This window comes from Ictidomys tridecemlineatus, chromosome 10 (assembly GCF_052094955.1).
Source record: "Ictidomys tridecemlineatus isolate mIctTri1 chromosome 10, mIctTri1.hap1, whole genome shotgun sequence".
In the NCBI taxonomy this organism is placed as follows: domain Eukaryota; kingdom Metazoa; phylum Chordata; class Mammalia; order Rodentia; family Sciuridae; genus Ictidomys; species Ictidomys tridecemlineatus.
In genome coordinates this window covers 17,244,847-17,271,645 of record NC_135486.1, presented here as the reverse complement: position 1 = coordinate 17,271,645, position 26,799 = coordinate 17,244,847, and the positions used below count along the sequence as shown (strand labels likewise).

The 26,799-nt window shown below is 35.7% G+C and overlaps 1 protein-coding gene across 2 annotated transcripts in view; it reads right to left on the bottom strand.

The window, feature by feature from the left end:
• Hmcn1 (hemicentin 1) overlaps window positions 1–26,799 on the bottom strand; it is a 376,766-nt gene that overhangs the window by 156,029 nt on the left and 193,938 nt on the right. For both annotated transcript variants that reach the window (XM_040277215.2, XM_078022483.1), the window contains 15 exons: window positions 26,042–26,236; window positions 24,773–24,868; window positions 23,351–23,478; window positions 22,130–22,274; window positions 19,171–19,283; window positions 18,005–18,164; window positions 17,250–17,418; window positions 13,845–13,972; window positions 12,144–12,416; window positions 9,841–9,936; window positions 8,423–8,617; window positions 7,118–7,248; window positions 6,808–6,955; window positions 4,645–4,771; window positions 2,750–2,904 (listed from right to left, as the gene is read on the bottom strand). In XM_040277215.2, coding sequence (XP_040133149.2) covers window positions 2,750–2,904; window positions 4,645–4,771; window positions 6,808–6,955; window positions 7,118–7,248; window positions 8,423–8,617; window positions 9,841–9,936; window positions 12,144–12,416; window positions 13,845–13,972; window positions 17,250–17,418; window positions 18,005–18,164; window positions 19,171–19,283; window positions 22,130–22,274; window positions 23,351–23,478; window positions 24,773–24,868; window positions 26,042–26,236 — 2,259 coding nt within the window. The remainder of the gene's footprint in view (window positions 1–2,749; window positions 2,905–4,644; window positions 4,772–6,807; window positions 6,956–7,117; window positions 7,249–8,422; window positions 8,618–9,840; window positions 9,937–12,143; window positions 12,417–13,844; window positions 13,973–17,249; window positions 17,419–18,004; window positions 18,165–19,170; window positions 19,284–22,129; window positions 22,275–23,350; window positions 23,479–24,772; window positions 24,869–26,041; window positions 26,237–26,799) is intronic.

Below are 26,799 nucleotides of genomic sequence, written 5' to 3'. Positions count from 1 at the left end.
AGACAAATCCCTATATTTCCTGAATGTTTTTAAAATGAAATTCATTTATACCAAATAGTATCTATTTTAATAGTTTATGTTTATGAAATTGAGAAAAATATACTCAGAACCTTTGCAATGATTACTAGAACAACATACCACCCACTGCTTAAATTGCCAAATAAATATTTCACTTCCTGTTTCATTAAAACTTATATTTGCCAGAGAACTGTACTTTTATTTGAGGGAGTATGGTACAGATAAAGGTTATGAATACACTGCATAATAACGGGCCCACGTATACACTCAAAGACTTTTAAACAATTTAGGGAAGCTCTCAAATCTCTGAAACCTATTCATGGACCTCAGGTTAAGAAGCCTTGCCTTGAACTACAAGTTGTTAATTTGCACAGCCTCCTCATTAGCTATTAAAAGCTTTTTAAGTTCTTTCGTTTTCTACAACTTTATCCCCTTTTTATGTTTTCTCCTCCATCTCTTATTTTTCCTCTTATCTTCTTTCCTTCTTCAAACATGTTTATTTCTACCTGGAAGGTTGCACTAACCCATCTGCTTATCTTCATACCAGAGCATAAATAAGGAAAATGAATGAATAATTTTAGTGTGAAGCATACACACAATCTGAAATCTACATACTTATTCCTCAGTTAGCCAAAACACGACCTCTGTTTCATTTTCCCCCCTCATTTCTAGAATAAAGGTATTTACACAGACGAAATAAACTTAAGGTTACCCACTTGGAGGTGCAAGAGAGCTTGCTAGAAAAGAAATGGCAATATTTCCTGAAATTAAAACTCCAAACTTCACAAGAAAACAATGCCTTTCATCTCAGACAATCCAAGAAGCCCTTTCTGGGCGCCTGAGGGCATCACACAGACTGAACAAGAGCATCTGAAATAAAGAACCCAAGCCCCATAGAAACAGGAGTCTTACTGAATCACTAGAGTGCATTCAGCACAGATGTTGGGGACATCACAACAGTGTAGAGAAGACTACTCAATGGCTTGGAAAAGACTGGACCTGTTCTTTAGACGTCTCGGTCTTATGCAGCAATAATTTGGACGTTTGTATAGATATGCTTTCATGTGACCCACCCCCACACTTTTTTTTTTTTGAGATATAGTCGTCTTTTCATGACTGATTTCTTCCATAAGTTTCTATTTATAAATTATTTAAAAACCTGAACTTAAAATAGTTTATTTCAAGAGAGCTATTCAAACTTTACATAAAGACACTAGCATTTAAAAAGGGAGATTAGGAATGCAGTTAAAACATATAGAAACCAAGCTAGACGATACATGTTTTAAGACAATGCAATCACCAAATTAACAAAATAATTGAATAATATATATTGAGCTCTTACTATGAGCCCAGTAATCCATGTATAAGGTATCTAGTATTTTATCCTCACAATAACACTACTATGTATGCACTATTATTATCCTCATTATATGGCCAAGGAAACTGAAGGGCTGAGGAAATTTATCTCAAGCAACAAAACTAGTAAATTGCAGACACTGGATCTAACCATAAGTCTGTCTGTCTCAGAGGCCCAAGTCCTTATTAACTATTCAGCAAGTGCAAGCCAACAGAAAAACAGCCACATTAAAAGTAGAAGAGGAAACTAAGGAAATTAATTTAAATAATTTTAATAAAATATTTTACTTTGTCCAATGTATCTAAAATATGATTTCAGTACATAATCAATGCAGAATGATTAAGGAGATATCTTTTTTTTTTTCATATGAGGTCTCTGACATCTGGCGCAAATCATACACTTACAGCACATTTCAATTTGGACTAGTCACTGAATAGCCACCTATGGCTAGCGACTACCACACTGGACACTGGGCTACTAGACCATTCTTGCATTTAGCCAATACTGCTTGAGATAATTTGTATACTAGACATGAAAATAGGGAGCATGCAAAACAAAGGCATGTTTTGATAACATTTGGCTTCCTTGGAGCTAATAAGTAAACAAATTCATTATTAAGCAACTTCCCAACAGTAAGGTCAGTAAAGAGAATGAAGGAATACAATGTAATAGAGAGCCATTAGGTGACTGCTCTGGATTGGGAAGATCCGGTGAGGAGGTGACATCCTGAAAAAAACCTAAACCACGCCTACGTGTCATACACTATGGAAAGGGAAAAGACAGAACAGTGAGGTGACCTCCGAAAAGCACTATTGGTCTTCATAAGCACCGAAATGACCGACAGTCACCTTTCTCAAAAGGTGTTGAAAATTTTAGTGAAAATGAGAGCTATTTCTGGTGGAGACATGGCTGGGAGAAAACAGTAGCACAAACATATGGCTTTTAAAATATTACCAGGTGGTCAGGATGAAGGCCAAATAAAACTGAAAATAAAACAATTTAATTATTTGCATACTGCCAGCTTCACTGCATTTCATACAGCCCTACAACTTTTGAAGTTTTCCTACCCCTTCAAGGAAACAGGCCTCTGATCTACGTATATCCCAGCCAGAGAGGAAATTCTCAACCTCATGAGTGAGCGCACATAAAAATCACTGAACCACTTGAATAAACCCACACTTAATGATAAAATGCATTAAAAATGGATGTGACATTCCAGCCTGAGATACATGAAGACAGGCTCTTCTCTAAAAGGAGGGAGCATTCCCAAGTATCCCATATGGGAAAGAGGAGCAGTGAACGGTAGCATAAACCTGTTTACCAGTTTACAATGAAGGTTGATGATCACAAAATCATGAGAAAAGCCACACTTACTATAGATATTCAGCTTTATATCCTTGGCTTGCTTGCCAGCTGCATTAGACACAACACACTGGTAGCGTCCCTTGTCACTTCTTCGTGCATTCTTCACCCGTAAAATTTGTCCTCTGTCTAAAAGTTCAACATTGGGATCTCCCAAAAACAATGGCCTAGAAAAAATATAACTTTATTCCATGGGTCTATTTTATTTTCCCAGTCTTCTTTCCCTTATTAATGACAATGAAAATCATTAAATAGTTCAAGGTTAAAAATGTAAATCAAAGTTGACTGTAAAAATACAATAATGTGATTAGTATTCCTACACAGAAGAATGAAATGATTAAACCACTTTACTAAAGGCAGTTAGATAATTATCACTTTGAGATAAAAAGCTTTCCCATTTCAAATTTAGATTTTTTTTGGATAATATTATTAGAATTCAAATAGAGTTTTTATTTATTTCATTCATTCACACATTCTTATTTGTTCTTTATGTTTATTATTATTTTTTAGTTTGCCTTGCCAATAGTTCTGCCATCATCTTGATAGTATATTACTTAAATTTATGACAGTTTTATTGCTAATTATATAATATAAAATTTAAACAAAATAATGTAAGTATCATATGAGAAAAATTCTTTTTTTGCACTATCACCCCAATGTGAGTCTTCTTTCTAATGTCTTACCACTTATTTTTCTTCCACATGTTTTTTGAAACATTTTCATACCTAAATATATTTCCAAAGAAATCTGAAGTTTAAATGCATACATGGTATTATGCTTTTGTTCTTTTTCACTGTATCACATTTGTTATGGAGATACTGAAAAGTCCAGTGTTTCATAACATTGACTCTGCCATGAGTTATCAACCTGTTCCCCGAATGTTGGGCTTTAGTCAGTTTTCACTTTCTGCCATCACAGTGTTGAATGAATATTATTCAAAGAGCCTTCCTGTGGACATGAATGACTGTTTTCCTCTCCTGGGTACTGAAGGTATAATTACTCCCTCACAGCACATTACCATTGCAATTTTAATAGATATCAACAAACTACCTTTCAAGGTACTAATCAACATTCTGTCATCAGAATACTTTATGCTAATGCTAGAGAGGGCGATTAGCATAAAGCCTTTTTTGTGTCAATAATGACTTGTGAAAAACAAAATTATATTTATATTCATCAGATTATTAAGGGTGAGAATCTTTCAACAGGATTACTGCCTAACTACATATTTAATTGCCCCCATACGTTTCTCTATGTTGCTGTTTGTCTTTCTTGCTGATTTATAGAAAATATGAATACAATCCTTTATTTCAGGTAGTGTAAATCTTAACTTTTTGATACTGAGCTTTGGTACAATAATGCTCTCAGTGTAATAATCCATAAACTACAACCACATTGTGCGAAATAACCTTCCAGACCAACATGGATCATTTCAGTCCAGGCAAAGCCCTGGAGACATGCAGTCTGGGAAATGTGATTGGTTTTCTCTGGTTCCTTTTGACTCAGATATAGAACAAGCTTAGGTATCAGTCTTGCTCTCATAAGAACTTCTTCCTATTTAATAACTCAATCCCATGCAAAGGAAAAAAAGTATCTCTGCATTTGAATCTTGCATTTTTCACTGTTAGTCTTCAGACAGAGGATGTTTAGTGTACAATAAACTTAAGTTCCTCTATGTTTCTAAAAGAAAGTCCCAACATTTATAAAGAGCTGTATAAGAATAAAAGATATTACAAGACTTTAAGATTGTTTTTTTTGAGCAACACTGGTTTTTCTTCATACTCATTTAATAATATTCCATATGAGAAAGTAATTAAGAGGGAAAAAATCCACACACATTTAAGGTGTTTTCTATCCATTGGACCCTTGCAACAAAACCCTGCAACAAGTAGAAAAAAGATACTCACTTGCCATCTTTGAACCAGTGGATAACAGGAAAGGGAGTGCCTCTGACCTGGCATTCAATGGTGGTGTTGTGGTTGAGGACAACTGAGACTTCATTTGGGGAACTGGCACCTATTATGGTGGGTGGAACTTGAACAAAGACATTTTATCATGAAAATCTATGATTTAGCACAAAGAACTGGGGAAACGAAGCAGATAATCAATGATTTCTACAGTATTTCAACAAGATCTCAATCCCTTTTCTCATTACACCTGTGTACCCAACTGTTAAATTCAAATATAGGAGTATATTCATGAAATATCTGCTAAAGGACAATTATAAGAATCATAATGGTATAGGGTTTATTTAAGGGAATATTAAATTTATGTGAAGGAGGAGCTCAGAATGTGAACCATGACACTCATATAATATGCTATTGCTAAGTATTTTAGATAATGAATGGCATAATCAATATATCAATCTAATTTTTAAGTTCTACATGTCATATGGTCATGTCTACCTTTGTCTCTTTTAAAGGACTCTAGGTATGAGATATAGCATGAAAAAAATGCTAGTTTTTATTCTTGGAATGATGAAACCTATTAAAGAGCTCCTGTATATTTCTCTCACTACCCAATCCTCCCCTGTGCACTATGCTAAGGTGGTGTTCATATACAGAAAGTGACCAGCCACTACAAGGGTTTCAGTAGGGAAAGAGTGTGGTGTGATCAGACGTGTGTTTTCAAACCACACTGGCTGCTGAGTGAAGAATGGATTAGGGTGGTAAAGAGTGGATGCAGGGAAGCAGTTAGGGGGCTATTTATTACATTAATTAACCTTATAAATGAATTATGTTGTCACAGTGGAATGGTAAGCCAACAGATAATATAGAATTAGGAAGCAGACATGACAAGACACAGGAAGATTTCATGAGTTGGGGAGAGGATAGTATGAAGGATGAGTCCAAGGTTCTGGAAGAGGCAAGTAGATGCATGGATGGGATGTGCAGGTCACCATGAGGGGACCCTGAAGACGACCAGAACAGAGGTTCACCGGGAACTTTCTGTTTGATAAACCACTAAGGCATTCAATGATATATAACTAAGAAGTTCAGGTCAAGATACCATGGAGAAGTCTGGGCAGCTATCCTTAAATGGAGAGAAACCTGAGCTGAAAGTAAAAGTTTGGGAGTCAGCACCCAGATGGAATTCAAAGTCAAGGGTGGAAATGAACACGGAGAGAAATAATGCCAGTGTGAACAGTGATAAGAGTTACTTAATCTGTTTATATAGCCTATCCTTACATATAAGGATGGTAACCTGGAGGGAAAATGCAATGTGCTTCAGGCTTTGAAGCAACTAAGGAGAGGAATCATTTTCAAGTGCAGTTTATGAATACTAACGTTTTATGAGTGCTTTTAAAGCAGAATCATTTCTAGATCTCACTTCTACTAGAGACTCAAATTCTATGTCCATTTTGATGAGCAAAACATGGGAAAAGGAGAAAATAATTTTACCACCAAGTGAATTTTAAATATGAAATATAATTTTAGAAACTATAATTATAAAATTTATGATTGCCATTAAAATATTTTATATCCTAATTTATAACAGTGGCTACCCACTCTCAAAATTCTTTTTCTAATCTCAACATTCTTTCCCTGCTCTCAGATTTCTCTTCCCTGAATTACAGGCAGGAATGATTGAGTTGCAAGAACAATTAGAATGCAGAGAAAATGGATTTGCCACCTTCTTCAGTTCAAGGGCCACCTAGCAGCTTCCACAGACATTCTCAGAATGAGAACATATGTCACACTCTGTCACATAGCTACTTACACAAATCACTACTTCTCTATAATTAGTTCCCAAGCAAGCATTTCCTGCTCATCTACCTGGAGAAATTGGTAAAAGTAATAATTTCCTATTTTGGACAAGCTAGTACCCTTTGGGTGTATGTGATACTTTGGGGTATATGACTCAAAGGTATCTCTGTATTCTAACTAATACAACTTTCTGTATCATATAGTACCAGTTAAAATTAAAGACAAAAATAATGATCAAATGAAACAAATGGGATTTCTTCTATCAATTCATTTTTTTTCTCTCTTTACTTTGTTATATAGTCAGCTCCACACAATGTCAAAAGTGCACCTGGATCATGATATTTCAAGAAATGTTTTCCTTACCTAGTACATCAATATTGAAGTACTTCTGAGAAGTGCCTGCAACATTAATCGCTTTGCAGGAATATTGTCCTGCATCTTCTGCAGTGGCTTTGAAGAGCTTTAGCATCTTCCCATTGTTCACGATCTGAACAGTGCTGCTTTCCGTCACCTTTAAGGGCCAAAATGGTCAGTACTATTTCCAATTCTAATAGAAATGTATAATTAGCAACTGAAGTAAAATGTTAATATTACTATTAGTAAATCCACATCTGAATCATTTATTTCAGGCAGAGAGACAAGAAATCACACACATTTGGATGCCTCTATTTACCTGGACATCATCTTTATACCATGTAATGATGGGTGATGGAGTACCTTCCACTTCACAAAGGAGACTGGTCAGCTGGTTTACCAACACTGACACGTTTATTAAGTGTTCTCTGTCTTTAATTAATGGAGGAACTGCAAGAAGAGAGGAGTCATAGCAGATTTTTATAATAAGTGTCATTTTATTATATTATACCTATATTATAAAGTTCTTTAGAAGGTAAATTTTGAGATGGTTGATGGCTAGAAAAGCTCGTCAGAATTAAGCATTTGTTTCTTATAAAATGAAAGTTTTGATTAATATATTTATAAGTGTAAACTTTAATTGAAAATTTTGATTTATTATTTCAGGTTTTTGAATTCAGGATGAAATTCAGGATAAATTTAAGGAAGAACCTATATATTTCAAATAACACTGAAAATGCAAGAGTTTTAACTTAGGTTACATGAACCTTACTACTGATGGGAGTGAATATTGCTCAGTATGTATGAAAGCCAATATTCATCAAATTTGAAAATATACAAACCTTTTCACTCATGCAATGTGGCATCTATATAAAATTTTTACTGGAAGGGTTACTACTAATAGGAAACAACTGGTGACAACTTCAATACTCATCTTTACAGAGAAAGGTTAAACAAATCATTGTGTATCCACACTGTGGGGTGCCATACATAAGAGTTATGAATATTTCATAATTGCAAAGATAGATTGTTTAGATATACTAGGTACAGAATAACGGTTATAATTTTCTATGTGTGTACTTTTAAAAATTAGTATTTTTTAGTTGTAGTTGGACACAACACCTTTATTTCACTTATTTTTTTATGTGGTCCTGAGGATCTAACCCAGGGTCTCGCACGTTCGAGGCAAGTGCTCTACCACTGAGCCATAACCCCAGCCCCTGTGTGTTCTTTTTATAAGTAAAAAGATAAAATATTATATATTCATATTTCCTTATGTAATGATTAAAATGTCTCCAAGAAGTCAAACACACAAAACTGGTAACTTTTCTTTACCTCTGGAGAGGCTAAGTGGATGGCTCAGCTCAGGGCCCAAAGAATTTTACTATGTGTCTTTTTCTTCCATTTGAATTTCAAATGATGAAAAGTCACAATAAAGAATTATGTGAAATTTTAAATCAAATAAAGATTGCAATCAGATCACCAGTTTTTTGTTTGACGACACATCCGTTCACATCAATGCTAAATAATACTACATTGAAGAAATAATTCAAACATACAACAAATGAAAATGGCCACAGACTTATTTATATGATCTTAAATTAATATTGTTATCCATATTTACCATGAACTTTGAGGGTGTATTTTCTTTCTGTGGTTCCGGCTTCATTGACTGCCACACAGATGTATTCTCCATTGTCATATGGTGTAACTGAAGCGATAACCAACAATGTGCCATCCTCCAAGATGGAAACACCAGGCTCTTTGCCAGTCAGCTCTCTACCATTACGTAACCATTTGATGGTCGGTTTAGGAGTCCCTTCAAAAGAATTTTTTTTTTTAACAAAAGTTAGAAATGATTATTAAATATATCAAGAATGACACCTTTTGTTATGACTATAATTTATGCCATTAGGTCCTATGTTACTTTCAAGGTATTTCTCCTGGCATGGATACTCGAAGAGATTATGGTGGTTCCTGTAGCTGATCAGCCTTGACAGGTCTGTGGTTCCTAGTGTAAAATTTGATGAAAGCTATTTTTATCAAAACACTCAGATGATAGTAAGCAAAGCATTTTCTTGGCGAGTTCACAGTGACCAGTGTTGGGGGTACTGTAGTGATCATATTGACTTGCTATGGGGAGAATTTCAGAGTGAAATGAGACACAGCAAAAATATGTGACATGAAGATTGCCAAAGCAAACAGACAGCATAAAGGATACACAGAAATGGTGTTTTATAATTCACTTTAGGTCTAATACTGTAGGTGGGAGGAAGTTCTACTATCCATATGAATCTTCTGGAGATATCATCTGTTAAAGAGTAGCTCAATTCTTAAAAAGAAGGCTGAGAAAGCAGTGAGCAAAATTGCTTTTCGTAGACTTATTTATGACCAACAGAGTGAATGGAAGTGATGTGCTTGTGGGTAAAAATGACAAAACTATATTAGAATGTGTAATAGAGCAAAAAGGAATATTGGAAACCAATGCGATTCTGTATTAAGAATGTATTTATTTAACAAGGTGCAGGCACTCTCCTGAACACTTCAAAATTTATTTAATTCTTATAAAATTAAAACACATCCAATAAAATCAATATGATTCAATATAATATTGTTAATAATCTTATATTAAAGGTAATAAACCCTTAAAAGATGAACTTAATCCTGTATAAATGTACACACACAAAAAATGGGAGACATACACAGAAAGTGTCACTGGGGCTAGACTCAAATTGAGTTAAAGTCTTATAAAAGTGACTATGAAAGTTGAATTTATGAAAAAAATAAAGCAAAAGATTGACCTCTTTAATTGTGCTTATCATAAAATGTTGACTGATGAGAAAAGGAAGATAAAACAGATGGACTCCAGGCATCTGTCCTGGTTTTTGAGGAAAAAAGGACCTATAATCATTTCCTTTCGTCCCACTCATCCCTTTATGGGCCTCAATCAGACTTCTTAAGTAATATTTGTTAAATTAACAAACAATAAGGGAGAAGCATTATCAAGATGAAATGTACACTATATCTCCGAGTATTAGATACCTTTTGCAGGACATGGGAATGCAATGCGTTGATTGGCCAGTCTTTCTTGGAATGGAATGTTAAAGGGAGGCTCTAGATCTTCCATTGTAGGTGGTTCTGGTGGAAAAAGGAATGGGTTACCACAGTTTTCCTTGGGCAATTTCAAACTCTCAAGGCATCATCGACCACCTGTATTGATGGTTGCTTTATTTCTTGATTCTTCTTTTAAATACCATTCATATTCCCAGCTGACAGGTCTTTCTACCTAGATGTGATCCAGGGATCTAAAACTTTGGAGTTTCCCAAAGAAAATGCACGATTTCATGCTTCTCACGATCCTGGGATGATTCTCTTATTCCCTCAGTTAAGGTATTACAGTCATTTTTCTGTCTTTCTCCCTTACTCCTGACTTCCACATCTATTCAATCACAGGGTACCACATATGTTCACCTATCTGTATATTCTTTTGTATGCTTGAGATCCTGCTTACTTCAAGCCCTTCAAACCCGAGTCCATACATTATGTATAGACTCCGAATTCTACATGGCCCCCAGAAGACTCTCCTAATAACACAAATTTCATTGTTGGCTTTTCTAATGATAATCATTACTAGTACTCATTTTGTCTGTAGGATATTTCAGACCTGCTCTTTCTCCAATGTGCCAACCAGTACATCCTCTCCTCTCTTTCTAAACAGTCTCCACATCTTCTCATTGCTTTCATGAAGAAATTCTGCAGTTATTCTTGAGACACCCATCTTTTTCACTCCCCACAGCCCATGTCTCATTGTGCCTGAGGAGTTCCTTTCCTCTTTAATTTTTTAGACCACTGCCTTTTTTACCTCAGTCCAAATACCACCATCTTTTGACTGAACTACTGCAAGTGTCTGTTATAGCCATTTTCCCTTACATTTACTATCCAAACTGTTTTCCTACAAAATAATGATCTTTTAAAATTCCAAGTCAGGTACACAACTTTCCCAGTTACAACCCCTCAAAGTCTTTTCTCAGCATCTAGAATTAAGCTTACGCTCACCCATCTGGGTTCCTAGGTAAAAGATGAGCCGACACATGACTTTGCCCTCAGCTTCCTCTCAAGCTACTTAGTACTCAGCCTGGAATGCAGCCCTCTGGCCTTGATGGAGACTTGATCCCAGTCTTTCTAAAATTTCACACATTCTCCTCCTTACATCTATGTCCACATGGAAGGTTCTTTTTACCTTCTTCCAGAAGGCTGCCTCCCCATTTCTACCCACTCCCCAGGAAGCCTTATCTGATTTGTCTTCCCATTAATAGCTCATAGAGCTTCTTCTAGCATTTCATGATGGCACTGGCCAGTTTGCAATTCAATACTTAGGAGATATGTGAAGATATTATATAAACATCTACCTTTTTTATTAGACTATAAGCATTAGCATTCAATACCATTTGTTGAATGAATCAATGACTGACTGAATGAATGAATTGGACATGTTCTCCATTAGTTGTCCTAGTCACCCATTCAAAAATAATTGCAGTGTGCCATGTACTAAGTATTATGTAACTGTGCTAAGTACTATCCTGGCTTATCTTTTCCTTTTGTCTTTACACTGGAATACAATGTGATAGGAACGCTCTTTCCCTAATTCCCACATGGCTGGTTCCATCTAGTTAATAAAATCTCACTGTAAATATCACTTGGTAAGAGAAGTACCACCTGACAATTCACAATACCATCCTATTCTGCATGCTGCATTTTTTTTTATTTGCAGTTCTTGTTTCTTCATTTGCTTGCTTCCTTGTCTATTTACACTAGAATGGCTCATAAAAGCTAGGATTTTGCCTTTATCTCTACCGTTTCACCACTGCCTAGAACATGACAAACTCCTGGCAGAAGTTCAATAAATGTTTATTGCTTGAAAGAATAAATTGAATATTTAAAACTTCAAAATAAGACCAACATTAATAGGAAAGCAGTAGACATCAGTTTTCTGGGTACTGGTTTAGAGTTCATCCTGACAAGGGGAGGTGAAATCCTATTTTAACTCTGCCCACAATTTCTTCCAAACTAAGGAGTAACTAGATAATAACAGGACATTATCTAGAAATATTTTCATTACATATGTCATCTACAGCAACTTCATTTTCAATAGTAACATTTGATGCAGGTTTAGTAAGTATGTTACATTTCCTTCTAGAAAGATTCTCCTTTCAGAGTCAAAGTTATATGGAAATCATCCTAAAGTGATCACAGACTATTCAAGAATATACATTCTGTATAGACTCAGAATTTTCCTTTATTCTCCAACCCCAACACACATATATTGTCCTGTGCCCCCAAATTACCTTGGACATGTAGGATTATCTCTGCTTCATCACTGCCTGCAATGTTGGTAGCAACACATGTATATGTGCCGGCGTCTGAGGGTACAGCTTGGTTGATGCTTAACATTCCATCGGGATTGTTAATGTGCTGCACACCATCAACCAGCACGGTACTACCACCTTTAAACCAGGTGATCACAGGAAGAGGTGACCCTTGAGCATTACATGGAATATCCACCCTTTGACCAACTTGGACCTTCATGTGTTTAGGACCATTCTGTATCTTTGGAGAAACTGGAAACAATAATTGAGAGTTAATAATCCAACTCTTTAAAAATCCTTTCCTTTTCTAACCCTAAATGAGAGCCTCTTAGCAAGATGTAGCTGAAAAAGAGGAGTCATTCAAGATTTGGATGACTTACTAGGTGTGTTATCTAGGGTAAGTCAACAAACTAATCGAGGCCTTTTTTTTTTTAATAATCCAGGCAAAATAACAGTACAATACAAGAATTGTAGGAAATAATAAACACAAAATTCTTAATGCCAGACTTAGGAATGGTAAGCATTTAAAAGTGTTAAGTTTCCTTTAATGTATAAATAATTTGAGGTTTTAAACCCTCCATGGCAAAGTAGATGATAATTTCTATAACATAAGAAAGTAAAACAGAAAGCATTTCTGTCCATATGCTCAGTTTTTGTTCTCTTTGTTGAAAAACAAAGAAAAACTCTCGAATAGCACTTTCTCAATTTTGAAGAAGAAAATCACACAGAACCTTTACCATTTCTCTTTATCCATCTACCTTTACAAATTTAAATGGGGTAGTCTATCAAAACACTGGAGAAAAAAATTCTTGGTTTCCACGTACATGCATTATGTGGAATCAGCTGAGTCTCAATGATCTAATTACAATTTATGTACCATTCATTCCCTAGAAAGTCCTATTCATCTGTCCTTTTAAATATTTAACGAACACTTTCTAAAATTGTCACTCAAAACAACCTTTTAAGTTTGATAGTATTACTATCATCATTTTATGAGAGAAGAACTAAAGAGAGGAACAGTTAGGTAATAATGCCTCATGCCCTACAGCTAGTAAAAGACAGCTTGTCACCTGATGTTAAATGCCAAGGTCAACAGGGCACTACTATAGCACACTGATCTGAGAGCAAAATCAAGTTACTGCTGCCTGAGACAATTTTTTTCTGACATCTGAACACCTGGAATCTATACTGTGCCTGGCATAGTGTGTGCACGCAGTGTGCTGAATCATCAAATGACTGGTCTGTGATACTGTGCAGAAGAGAGACTTGGGAAGTAGACAGAGTCACAGGAAGCAGAACATTTTCAGTTGCAGGGCTCTTTAAATATTGAAATGACCACTTAAAAACTATTAAATTCTTCCTTGAGAATCCAGCTAGCTTCTCCCAGTTTAAACACATTTTCTGCTTTATATCAACAAAGTCTTAAGTGACCATGGACATCTAGAAAAATGGAGAACCAAATATTTAATGCAGTTCATTTGCAAAAAGGAAAAAGAGGGAGGTCATTTATGGATAGTAGATAAACATTCTGGAGTAAATGAAAGAAAATGATGAGTCTCGTATTTTAGAAAATATTTCTTAATCACTCTCCATACAACCTGCAGGTTAATGATCAAACGAACTGGGATATGGGTTTTTCTGTGTCTCATCCTCAAGTTATCTTAGGACTTTAAGACTCACCATGGACACTTAGTTTAACAGCCTGCGTCACGTTTCCAGCAATATTTGTTGCAACACAAAGATACATGCCACTATCAGAAATGCGTGTCTCAGTGATCTTCATAGAACCAGACGGGAGGAACGTGTGTCTGAAAGGATAAACCACACGTGAGACGCTGGCACATGTGAATTCCAATAACCCCAGGCAGCCACACTTCACTGTGGAATACTCTGCAAACAATTCCATTCTTCCAAGCACTATAGAATGCTATCTAGATGTTACAAAAGATGCAAATCTCATAATTACCTAGTGTGATGTTTTTGCAAACCAAAACCATTTTTGTTTTCTTGTATCTAACCTAATTGTCTAAAGTTATCAAATAATTGTACATCTTTCTGCTTTTGTAAATTGTAGCTAAACAAAATGATTTTTGTATATTTTCATAGATTTTGAATTTATCTTGAACATTTATTATTTTTTATGATACTTTGCAAAATAGTGTGTTAAAATAAAAGTTTAAAAAGTACAGATATTTTCATATGTACTTTGAATAGATTCTTCCTATCAAATAATGACATAGTGGCTAAACAAGGTTTACACCTAAAAATGTTAATATGATAACATTAATGTAATGTTAAAATAACTGCACATAATTATATATACATCGTACATACATGAAAACACTTTGGGGAGAGTGAAGAGGTTAGATAGATCTAGGTAATATCAAAATTCCTTATAAAGCTCAAATGAAGCATGCTACTGATCCAGAAATGCACAATTGGATAAACAGTTAAGGACAGAGACCTCTAAACAGACTTAGGTATCCTGAGGACAGAGGACTTAATATACAGTGTCAGAGGTAATATTTTAAAAGGTAAAGAAAAGACTGATTATTCAAAATGTCATGGGGCAATTGCCTTTCTACATGGAAAAAAAAAACAAAATTAAAACACTACCTAATACCAAAAACAAAAAATTCATATAAAGTCCAAAATGTGAAAACTGAAATAAAAAATGGGAATAAAGCATAAGAGATTGTGATTACAATCTTTCTGAAGACACAAAAAGTACAAATTAAATAAAAAATACATTAATACATTATTTCTTAAACATTTAAAACTTCTGTATAATTAAAGACACCATACCTAAATAAACATAAAACCTTAGCAATAAACTAAGAGAAGATATTTGCAACCCATAATACACAAAATATTATTAAAGAATATCAAATTTCTACATTCAATAAGAAAAAGACAAATCATAAGAAAACTGTACAGCCAATTTAAAGAAGGAATTCACAGATAACACAAAAGGCCAATAAGCAGGTACTAGTGTTCATAGCTCACTTGAAGCCATCTCATGAAAATTAAAACTGTAAGATGCATTTCACACCCATCTGCTGGCAAAAATATTGAAGTCAGTCAATGCCAAGCGTTCATTAGAAAGTGAAAACGGACCTCTCTGTTCTGCTCACGGAAAGGAAAATCAAGACTGCCCCTTTGGAGAGCAATTTAGCAGAGTCTGCAAAGCTGGAAATAGGGATGGTTTTGACCAAAAATGTAGTTGTAAGTATAGGTCCTAAAAAAACTCATGCATGTGTATACAAAGAGACAGACAAAAAGGTATGTTTGTAAAAAGAAAAAAAGAATAAACAATCCATAACCTCTATGAGTGGGGGAATGGATAAATAAATGTAGAATATGCATATACAGTTAAAACCAATAAACCAGCTCTAAATGAATAATAGTGGATAAATGTTGACATAACCGAGCAAGTCATAAAATAATAATATATTCTATGCAACAGTGGTAAATTGAAAACAGGCACACACAAAAAAAGTAAAAACACAAACAGTTTTCTGTACTGCTTAAGGATATGAGGTATGTCTGCCCCAGGTAGAAAGAAAAGAAATTCTTATTGGGGAAGAGAACAGAACTTCAACTTTAATATTGCATTTTTTTAAGTTAAAAAATATTCACTAAAGATTATTTTTCAGCGCGGAAAGTGTAGCTCTATGGTAGAATGCTTGCATGTACAAGGCCTGTGTGTAATCCTCAGCATCACAAAAGTTTATTGTTTTCAAAGAAACAGTAAAATTAAAAAGTATATAAAGTATTCATTTTTTTTTCTCACCAGTGGTCTACATCCAAAAATGTTATATGATAAAGTGGTAAAGGAAACTAGCATGAATTCATACCTTGATAATTCTATGTCGTGAGTCTGACAAATGATAGAGACTAATTCTTATTCCACCAGTGACTTACGTCATGATATTGAATTTAAATGGAAATTGAGACCCAGAGACAGAGGATGTGAAATGTACATGATCTCACATAATCCCCTCAATCCCCATGGTGTAGGCAGGATGTAAGAGGCTCAGAAAGACCCCTTAAAAAATTGCCAAAAATTTCGAGCGAGCTTTAAGTGGTAGAGGTAAGTTTAAAGTCACTCTCGGATGGCAACGAAGGTGCCATTCTTCAAGCTCTGACATGCTTTCTGTCATGTCACTCTGGCCTATCAAATAAGGGTTTAGTCAAGAAGATTTACAAAACCATCTAATCAAAGTCAAATCCTAGAGTCATGGGGCCTGATACTTTCTCACTCCTGTGGAACTGGCAAAATTCTGTGCTCTACACACTTTGGGCTGACAGGGATCTAAAACAAATCTTAATAACTACCTTGTAAAATGTACCAGCAGGGAATTATGGCAAAGCTGAGTCTTAGCATTTTCTTCCATTAAAGAGCAATTTAGAGGGCTGACACAAGTGTACATCTTAAGTTACATTTAAAAAAAAAAAACTATTATTTTTCCTTTTAACTGTCCATACAGGACTGTGCTCAGGCTATATCCTTTTGCTAGGTGTTTAAGACAAAGTTGGTCAAAACTGACCTTGTTCCTATCTACTCTTAAGAGTCAGCTGAGATCACTCAGAGATCACTCTTGGGGACTGGGGTGAAGCTTCTTGGCTCCTTTAGCTTTCCTCTACACAGTTACTATCTACAAGGTTGGGTCACGGTCCTGCTGACCATAGGTGGCTTCTCTTGGAAGCATCAGGGACATTTCCCTCTCCAATGACCCTCCTTTTTGCTGAATGTGCGCTGCTTGTCTTCCTGTTCTCTAGGGTTGTGGCTGCAAGCTGGGTCCTTGTCCCCAGTGCCAGTCCAATACTGAGGACCCAGTTTTGAGAAAAAGGAAAAGAAGGTTTATTGCTTTGCTACCAAAGGAGAAACACAGAGGACTCCTTTCCCAGAAGCTGTGATTCTGTCAATCAGCAGGAACCTATATTTTCTGTAGTCCCAGATGTAGATGTGAATTAAATGTAAAAAACTTTTTTTTTTTTTCCAGACATTTGACAACTTCAACAGGCACAGCTATCTTCCCCAAACCTTTGTTTCTATGTGTTGTGATTTCCCACATCTCTTACCTTGGGGAGAATGGTGAGATGAGTTGGGCCTCCTTGGCCCAGGTAATTGTGGGTGGGGGCAAACTCTTCACCTCGCATGGAAGAGTCACCTCCTCCCCTGCGAGGACCGAGATCTCAACAGGCTTATCCTGGGACAGTCCTCGTTGGTCTCCAAACACTCTGGGCCTTACTAAAATAAACACACGTTAGGGACGGGATACCTTATATTGCAAAGAAAGAATATTTTAATTGACATTAAAACATGAACTACTAATGTTCTTAAGTAATTTATTTTTTAAAAAATGTCATTTATTCCCAAGTTTCAGGGCATATCTAAAACTTTCCATTAATACTTCCATGGCGAGAGCTGAAAGGAAAATGAGGAGCAAGCCGAAATGTCCGTTTAGAGGCTTCCCTCTGTAAAAGGGACCTGTCCTAGCAGAGCATCACTCAAGACACAGCTGGGCTTTGCCAGAAGTTTTAACTAAGTGCTGTTACTGAAGAGGGTTGTGTGTAATATGCATGCTTCTTGGGAGAACATCATGACATTTCCCCCCAAAGACTATATAATTACATTCCTTAAAATCAGAACCTAAGTAGAGGTGATTCTGGTTGGCAGAAGCAATGCTTTTGTTGTAAATAATAATAATAATAATAAAAGAACTGGGGGAAGCGGTTTGCTCTGGGGTATGGCCGCCTGGTATTGGTGCTCAGGAAAGAACCCGGAGGGTTGGCCGAGGTGGCGTGTCAAGGGACGTCTGCTCCAGACCTCTCACCATAGACAGTCAGCTGCACCTTCCTCTTGGCATAACCAGCTGCATTGGTGGCTGTGCAGATGTACTCTCCGCTCTCCTCGCCACTCGGTGACACCACATACAGACTTCCATCAGCCCCTGCAGAAAACTTAGCGCTGCCGGCTGAAATCAGCTCTCCTTTCTATAAACACAACAAAGAGCCAGAGTTTTAAAAAGATACTGAAGGAGTGACTTCATGTCTGGAAGACAAAGAGAAAGAAAAACATCTCCAAGTGGGGGAAAACCTAGAATTGAAAAATGCTAACTAAAAGAGAGTTATTTTTATGAAAAAGAAGACCAAAGAACTAAAGGTGATATTTTTCCATACCAAACCATGGCCCTTTTTATTCCAGAGCTACTTAAAAAGGGACAGAATAACAGTAGTCAGAAGGGATCATAGCAGAGCTCTGCCAGGCTCCGTTCTGAATACTTACATAATTTAACTATTCCAAAACTCACAACCACCTTACCAGAAGGAACTAGCTCAACCCCCATTTTACAGTTCAACATAATAAAGCACAAGGAGAGGGGAGTGGAAAAACCTGCCCAAGATCACAAATCAAGTCAGTGGCAGAGCTGGGATTGGAATCCCAGGAGCCAGTCTTTGGACCCCAAATTCTTAACATTGGTGTTTGGCCCCAGCACAAAGGCCATCTGGGAAGATTTCATTTTTGCATTTTCCTTAAAATGCGTCAAATTTCTGCTTGGTGCCAGACACTGTGCCAGTTGGGAATCAGCGTTGCCATTGTATATTTGTGTACAGGATATGAAAATGTTAACCTTCTAGTTTATGTATAAATGTTAACAAAAACTTCTCCATATTTCGGATTTCTACATGGATACAACTGGATTGCAGGCAAAGCACCTGGGTTGTCGTTCTAACTGTACAAATGCCACATTTCATTATGATATCATTATTTGATGCCTCTTTATATCTGCCAGATCCTTCTGAGATTCATCTACATTGTTACATGGAGGGTCCTTAGCACATTGAAGCATATCAGCCCAGCCACAGAGAAAACCAGCTTAGCGAAGCCCTGTATCAGCTTCTTTCCTGAGTATCATTCCCTCAGTCTCCTCCAGGGATCAGTTTCCAACAGAACTTCACATTCTGCTCTTTAGGAAATACCAACAGATGTACCATTTACCTTGGACCAGACGATAGTGGGTTTGGGAATTCCACTTGCTTTGCATGGTAAGGTTACAGGAATGCCTTCGATTGTACTGAGGATCTGCTGCCCATGCTGAATGGTTGGCAGAACTGAAAAGGAAAGTGAGATTCGGAATCTGAGCACCTGTTCTTCCTTTTGATGTCACATCTTTAAAACTGAACATTATCAGTTTATATTTAACATTTAGAAACTGAGCAATGACTTAATATTTCCCCGATAAGGAAAGTGCTCAACAAAGAAAATACAAGAATTATGATCTCAGCAAGTTTAATACAAACTTAAAATCAAGTATTAAATGATGTCTAATACTCTGACCTTCCTAACAAAAATAAAAGAGAACTGGAGAAAGATCATTTCTTCTTGGAAGCCCAAGATAAAATTACACCCAAAGAGTTATACATTCAACAAATATCTTTGATCATTGCCCATTATCCATTAAGCTGAAGTGAGCTGATAAAATCACCTCCAGAGAAATGGGCTGTTTCTCTACCATATTAATTATCTGTCAATCCACAAGAGTCACCTAGTGGGTTACTAAATTTAACCTCGGTGGAAAAGAATTCATTTCCTTACAAGGTTCAACAGGAAAACTTGAGAGACCTTAGAAGTTTACATTTAAAACTCTAAAATACAGGATGATAAAGTCAGTATTTTTCAGTAAAAAGAACAGCATACCTTTGTCTTTAGAAAGCAACTGAAGAATTAGCATTATGTGAGTGGAAGGAAAAGGAAAAGGAAGAATGTTAATTACTCCCTCTTGGGTGAATGAACAATTCATCAGAACCAACTCATTCATACAGAAGTGATCCATACCCAGTGTTCTGAAAACAATGATTTCTCTTAAAGAAGCTTCTATGCTTGCTATATCCCAGATACTTCTTTTGCATCTTCTGGGAAGATGTGAGTGGCACTGCTCCCTGGAGCTCAGTCACTCACAGTGTCTTTTGCCTCAAATCAAAATTTTCCAGATCTGTCACGCTACCCTAGAATAGAGCTTTGCTAGAACAGGAGGTACCAGAGACTCAGACTTCAGTGTAAAAATTCCTTGGAAGGATTAAGTTAGCTATACTATTATTCATATTTTCCTATGGCTGGGATTATTCTTTAGATAATTTCTTCTTAAAGAACTGGCAGTAAAACTTCAGCCCTGAAAAAGAATGCCAGGCGACTCACTAAAGCAAGAAACTTAATTTCCAGAATCATGATGGAATATTCAACTTTCAAACATACTGTCAATTTGGGGCAATGTGGAGTAAGCCATTATTTTAACTCCATATTAAATTTGACAATAAAAATGAAAAGTAGCAAATTTAGGCCAGTCTTGAAATCTGATGACATATGGGTATGGAAGAAGCTTCTTTCCAGATTGTCAATCTACATAAAACAATATGACAATTAAGCTGTTTTGTCATTTTACTTTGCATTTATGTTTGCATCCAGCCATTCATTCTTTTAAGAATTAGTCTAGAACCATGAACATTCTTCAGAGTGGAGAGGTGGAATGATGGAAGAAGGCACTGCTAATGAACATAAACATAGTATGAAGAAGCTGCTGCGGTGTATCACATCCATTGGCTAAATGATTACAAGGTTTAGTGGATGCCAAGGAGATGGGTGGATTTTTCAACCTCGTGGACTAAATTATTAGCCCATTTTGGACCACAATAGATGAACAACTGCTATGAAATGAATTCTAAACTTTAAATTATTAAAATTTCTTGCATCATGATAAACCACATGGTTGATCTGTACATCTTCTCACCTCTCTGATCTAGCAGAACTCATACTATCACTCTTTCACTCAAGTGACATTTGGCTTCTGAATCCTTCTCAACACAATATTCTTGGCAATCACTAAGAAGCTAAAGGGAGATGATATGAGGGTGTTCTTACACTAAATTCTTATACTAACCCATAAACACCCTCCAGGAAATCTTTGGTCTGTTCTTTAAAAATGGTTACAAAACATCTCATCTGCCATTATACGTTTACCATTTTAAGTCACTTTAATATTTCTTCAAATAATATTTCTTCAATAACATCTCAGGTGAGGTTAGTAGATAGTTGTATAAAACAGAGAGAAGGAGAGAAACAGTCATAAAAAAGAAGATGTTCTGCATGCACTGAAAATTTCAGACCAAGCAAAACTTGGAAACTACGGGATTCCAGAATTTGTTTTAAATAAAGACAGAGTCAACTACTGAAATTAAGTATCTGTGCAACTTTCTTCCCCATGATATTCAGCCTTGTTTACAAATCTATTTTAATACTACCTTTTTTATTTTTTTCAAGAAAAGCACTGTGGTAAAATTTTTAAAGAAAATATGCAAAAAAAGTCATGGTAATTTCTTACACAATTAAGTAGTCCCTTATTTACTGGGATTTAAAACAACTGGCAACTGCTAGTCATGGATGGGAAAAGGCTGCCTCTGGATTTTCTTATTTGTGATCTTTGTTCTTTAACATGCAAGAAGATTGTTTGGTGTATATGAGGTGACCTTTAGAGAAGCTTAGGTCATCTCTAGCTCAAACACAAAGGGGTCATTAGGAAGGACATGCTTGTTGCACAACTGCCCAAATAGGCAATCTGCATGTAAAACACATTCAGTTTGCCTGAAATTAAGATGCATTTTTAAGCACAATTATTTAAGAGCTCAGCTCACTTTTATCAATTAAGCAAACCACTTACAAAAGCCCTTGGCCAGAGTCAGCTGATGACTCTCCCAAGAATGTCATTTTGTGTACACAAGAGAGGGAAATCTGGAAATAGCATTAACAATGTAGATATTGTTTAAGAAATATAAAATAACAACTAAGAGAGATATCTACTTCTTGTAATTAGAGGCACAGAATTATTTGAGTTATTTGATTAAAACATATGAGCTCAGCTTTGCACAAAGTTTGAAAATGATTACATGGGGTCTGTCTCTCTTACCATGCACAACCACAGAGGTAGTCTTATTATTGGCTCCGGCAATGTTATTGGCCACACAAGTATATTCGCCTCCATCTTGAAGTCGGACTCTTTCAATATGGAGGCTCCCATCGCTGCGCACACTGATGTAAGGATTTTGGACCAGCTTAAAGGGATACAAAAAATCATGTTTAATTTACAAAGGAAGGATTTGTCTGAGCCCAAACCATATCTGCTCTTTTTTCCCCAACTGGGTTATTAAATATTTTATAAAACAACACAATATTTCAGTACCATTAATTTAAAAATAAGGAACATAAAAATGTTCCTGAGAGTGTACCAATTGCATTTAATCGTCATTTGCCTCCAAAACCTTGTCAGCTGAGGGATGAAAACATTATTGGAGAGTGGGTAACAGGAATATTATTGGAGAATGGATAACATAGTAATTATGCCAGAGAAGGCCAGTTAAGAATTATTACCTCTGTATCTGTACATTTAGCAAATTGCACACAGGATCTATTAGTACTCAACTAGAATCATCCTATGAGGGCATTTATGTATAAGTGAAATATACTAACTTTTCTCAAGTTTTCAAGCAAATATGAACAGTTTTACAACTTTTTCCATGAAATGAATTCATTTCTAATAAGTACTGGAAGGAGAAAGTGGGTCTCAATACTCTAGAAATGGGAGGGAAAATGCTCTGAACTTGATTAACATGTATTGCCAAAGTTAGCATGTTCACAGAAAAAAGTTGTGGAATTGTATGAAATGTCAACATCCTATCGGAATCAAAAGTTATACACAAAAAATGATACACTGCAGGTCTACATTCTTAACTAGTTCATGATAATGTTTGAAGTTAATCATAAGAAAGATTACTATGTAAAATGAAAGAATTTTATGGGAATTTTTACATTTTATAACATATTCCAAAGAAGGGTGTAAAATATTTAAATGCTATGAAAATGATATGAACTTCCATTTTTACATATTCTAAAAGGAATTTATTAGTGACACTGAACTTAATGTAAAATTATAAAATCCACTGATTATTTCTTCAGTTTCTTAATCCCCAAATAATGAATGATAGAAACATGTTAACTATAAAGAAATGTTTTGGTACACTTATAAAACATTTTTGCATATTTAGTCAATTGATATTTCAGTAGTTGGAATACATTACTCCTTATTCAAGAAAATTACAACTATAATTGCACACATTTAAAATGCTCTTACCATGGCCGAATTCTTAATCCACCGACGCTCTGGAATGGGATTTCCGGCCAGCAGAGTACAAGGCAAAGTAAGCTGCTGTCCTTCAATAACATTGGCCACAGAGGGGCTGATTCCGATAAGAGGAGCAACTATGTCAGAGAGAGTACAGGCGTTTTCAATTTCATTGCACTCGAAGAAGGGCAAACTACTTTATAGGCCCAAATGACCTCTAGTTAAGCTATAAAAATTTGAGTTTTCAGGAACAACATTCTTAAATGAAAATAAGCATTGATTTCAATAAGAAAATTGAGATCAATTCCTTCTAAGCACAGGGAATGGCAAATGGATAGGTAATTTTACAGAAGTAAAGAAAATCAAATGTGAATGTCTGCTGCCAGAAATATCATGGCAAGAGACCTGCAGTGTGTCTAGCAGACAGACGGACAGTGACAAAAGCAGTTGTGAAGGGAAAAGTGGAATCATCAGAATGATTTTTGATAAATATTTATCCCAAAATTGAGACTAGACTGGAAGGAGGGGGAACAATCAGGAGGCTGTTATAATCCCTCCAGTATATACAACAGTGGACTCTCCAAGATGGAATAGAAAAGAGATCCTGGAAATGTGTCCTTTCTTAGAAACCAACGAATAAGTTTAATGTAAATCAGAACAAAATCTCTAAGTGATTTTAATTGGAAAATTCAGGTATATGCAGACAAATGAAGAAAGACATGAATAAAAATTTATAAAAGGTTATTCATGAGGGCTGGGGTCCTAGTACAGAGGAAGAGTGTTTGCCTGGCATGTGTGAGGCACTGGGTTCAATTCTCAGCACTGCATATAGATAAATAAAATAAAGGTCCATTGGCAACTAAAAAGAAATATTTTTAAAAAGGTTATTAATGAGAAAATACATTGACATTTAAAAATTGTATTGAAAGCTATTCAACAATGCAGTATTGAGGTACAAAATAATTATACAGATAAAGGAATACAAACTCAGTGTATAATCAAATAGGTATTATTTCAATCAATAAATGATATTGAGTCAAATGTCTGACCACTGGAAATAAACTACATTCTATTCTTACTTCACATCATACACACATATAATTCTTCATGGACTAGAATGATAAAACAGGTAACCAGAAAAGGGGTGTGTGTGTGGGTGTGTGTGTGTGCGTGTGTGTGTGTGTGTGCGCGCGCGTGCGCTTTCTCACAATTAGCCTTAAATCAATTTATTTAAATTGACCTTCATTTCTTGAAATGGAAAATGAGGAGTTTGGAACAATAAGGTTACTTGCCAGTCTCACATTCTATGAAATGGAGTAGAGGATAAAATTTTAGTCTAGTAATCAGGTCTTTCTCTAGTTAAAAATAAATAAATAAAAGTGGCATAGATGAAAGATGATGCAGTGAAGGAAGTCAATTAATTTATCTTACCAAGTCCTGTCACTGTTATCGTTGCCTGCGACTGGATCTTTCCAAACTGGTTTTCAGCCTCACAAATATAGGTTCCTTTATCACTTGCCCATAAGTCTGAAAAGAAGAACTCATTTATTCATTCAATACCATCTCGGAAGCCTTAACTGTGTGACAGGCACAGTGCTGAGACCTATGGCTGAGAAGTATGGTACTGTAATCCACAGTTCCCATTGTGAGGGAGGATAGAGAGCGGAATCGGCAATCATCCCTCAGTGTAAAAATGCTTAAAGAGGTTGAAACAATGAGCCATGGAAACACAGAGCCAGGAGTGACTGCATGTGGGAGATGTAGAGAAAGATTCACATCAATGGTCATATCTGAGCTACACCCCAAAGAGTGGATGGAACAGAGAAAGGACAGTCCAAATCACATGCAAAAGCATGGTTTGAAAAATCAAGGTCTGCTCAAAGAATGGAAAGCTGCACCACCAACTGGACCCTACAGCAACACCAACTGGGGGCCAATTGGAAAGGCTGCAGAGGAGATTGTTTTAGTTGGACCAGTTATTAGCAGAGTCTACTTGCATTTGGTAGAGTAAAACTAGAAAGGCAAAATGTGGGGCATATTCACAAAAAGAACAATTACCCCAATCCCACAGGAATTTTAAAGGTCCAACCAGAAATTCATGGATTTTGTCTTATAATTACATGAACCTGACTCTGTTTAAGCAGAAGAAAAAAACTTCAGTGAAAATTGTTCACCATTGAAGAAATTCACTTTTCCAGCTTGAAGTCTGGGAGTCACTCATCCCCTGTAAGGGTCTGCATTTGGGCTGTTGAATTTGTGGTGATGGTATGTAAGCATGTACATCACGCGGACATTGTCAGGGTATTTATAAACTGACATACATATTACTTTAATATGGGTTACTTTTCCTTACTTTTCTTTTGTATTACATGTTGAATATTAAAATAATTTTCATTATGTAAGTAGAACAAATACGTGATTTTTTTCAAGATAATAAAATTTGTTACAAAACACTTGGAATTAATGACAATATTGGGGACAATCAGGGTGGGGACTATTTAGCTTCAGGTTGTTGGGTGGTTCGGAGGCTGAAGCCGAAACCTTATAGAGTATGGTTTTTATTTTGTGATCAATAGGGAAGACTTTAAATACAGCCATGATTATAATCTTGTAAATATTCTAACCAAAACAAGTAGAGCTTAATTAATCTGTGAGATACAAACATACTTATTTGTAGAAAATATATTTCCTTTAACCTACTTAAGATAAAGAGAGCTCCTGTTCTTAGTTGGCTGATGGAGCTAACGGAAAAAGGTCTTGAAAAAACTGGCATGTTGTCCAGTCTTCGCCATTTGATCCTTGGTTCGGGATAACCCTGAACATAACAGGGTAATGTCACATTTGAGCCAATTTCCGTAGATACATCGGCAGGTTCTTGTATGAAAACTGGAGGTGCTGGAAGTTATTAAAAACAAACAAAAAAGTCATTATTACAGTATGTAAGAACATTAAATAGAAACTTAATAAAGTTTTCAAGACTGAATTTCAATCAAATCATTATTTATAAAATATTGTAAATTTACCCTTTAATCAATCCTTTCTGATATAAAAATAGCCTTGATATTTGATATAAAAATTTGCTTTATAACTGAATGGAGATAACCAGAAGTTCAATGATTTCCTTAAAGCAATTGATGATATAGAGAATTGAAATCCAGATCACCTTAAATAAAGAGAATCTTTCATTTTAGAACTCTGTTTTCAATTTTATGTTATGTTGCCTAAACTTGAAGACTTTCTTGTAAATAAATGGGCCATGTAATGTAATATTTTTGATACTTTACAAAATTTACTCCTCCTTAATGAATTTTAAATGAACTTGATTTATACCAGAGGTTTTCTTTATGAATCATTATCTGACAAGATAATGCTATTTACTCCTAAATTACATTCTTATCCCATATCATATTCTTGTTCCTCATATCTCATATGCTCAAGTTAGAGAAATCTGAGAATCA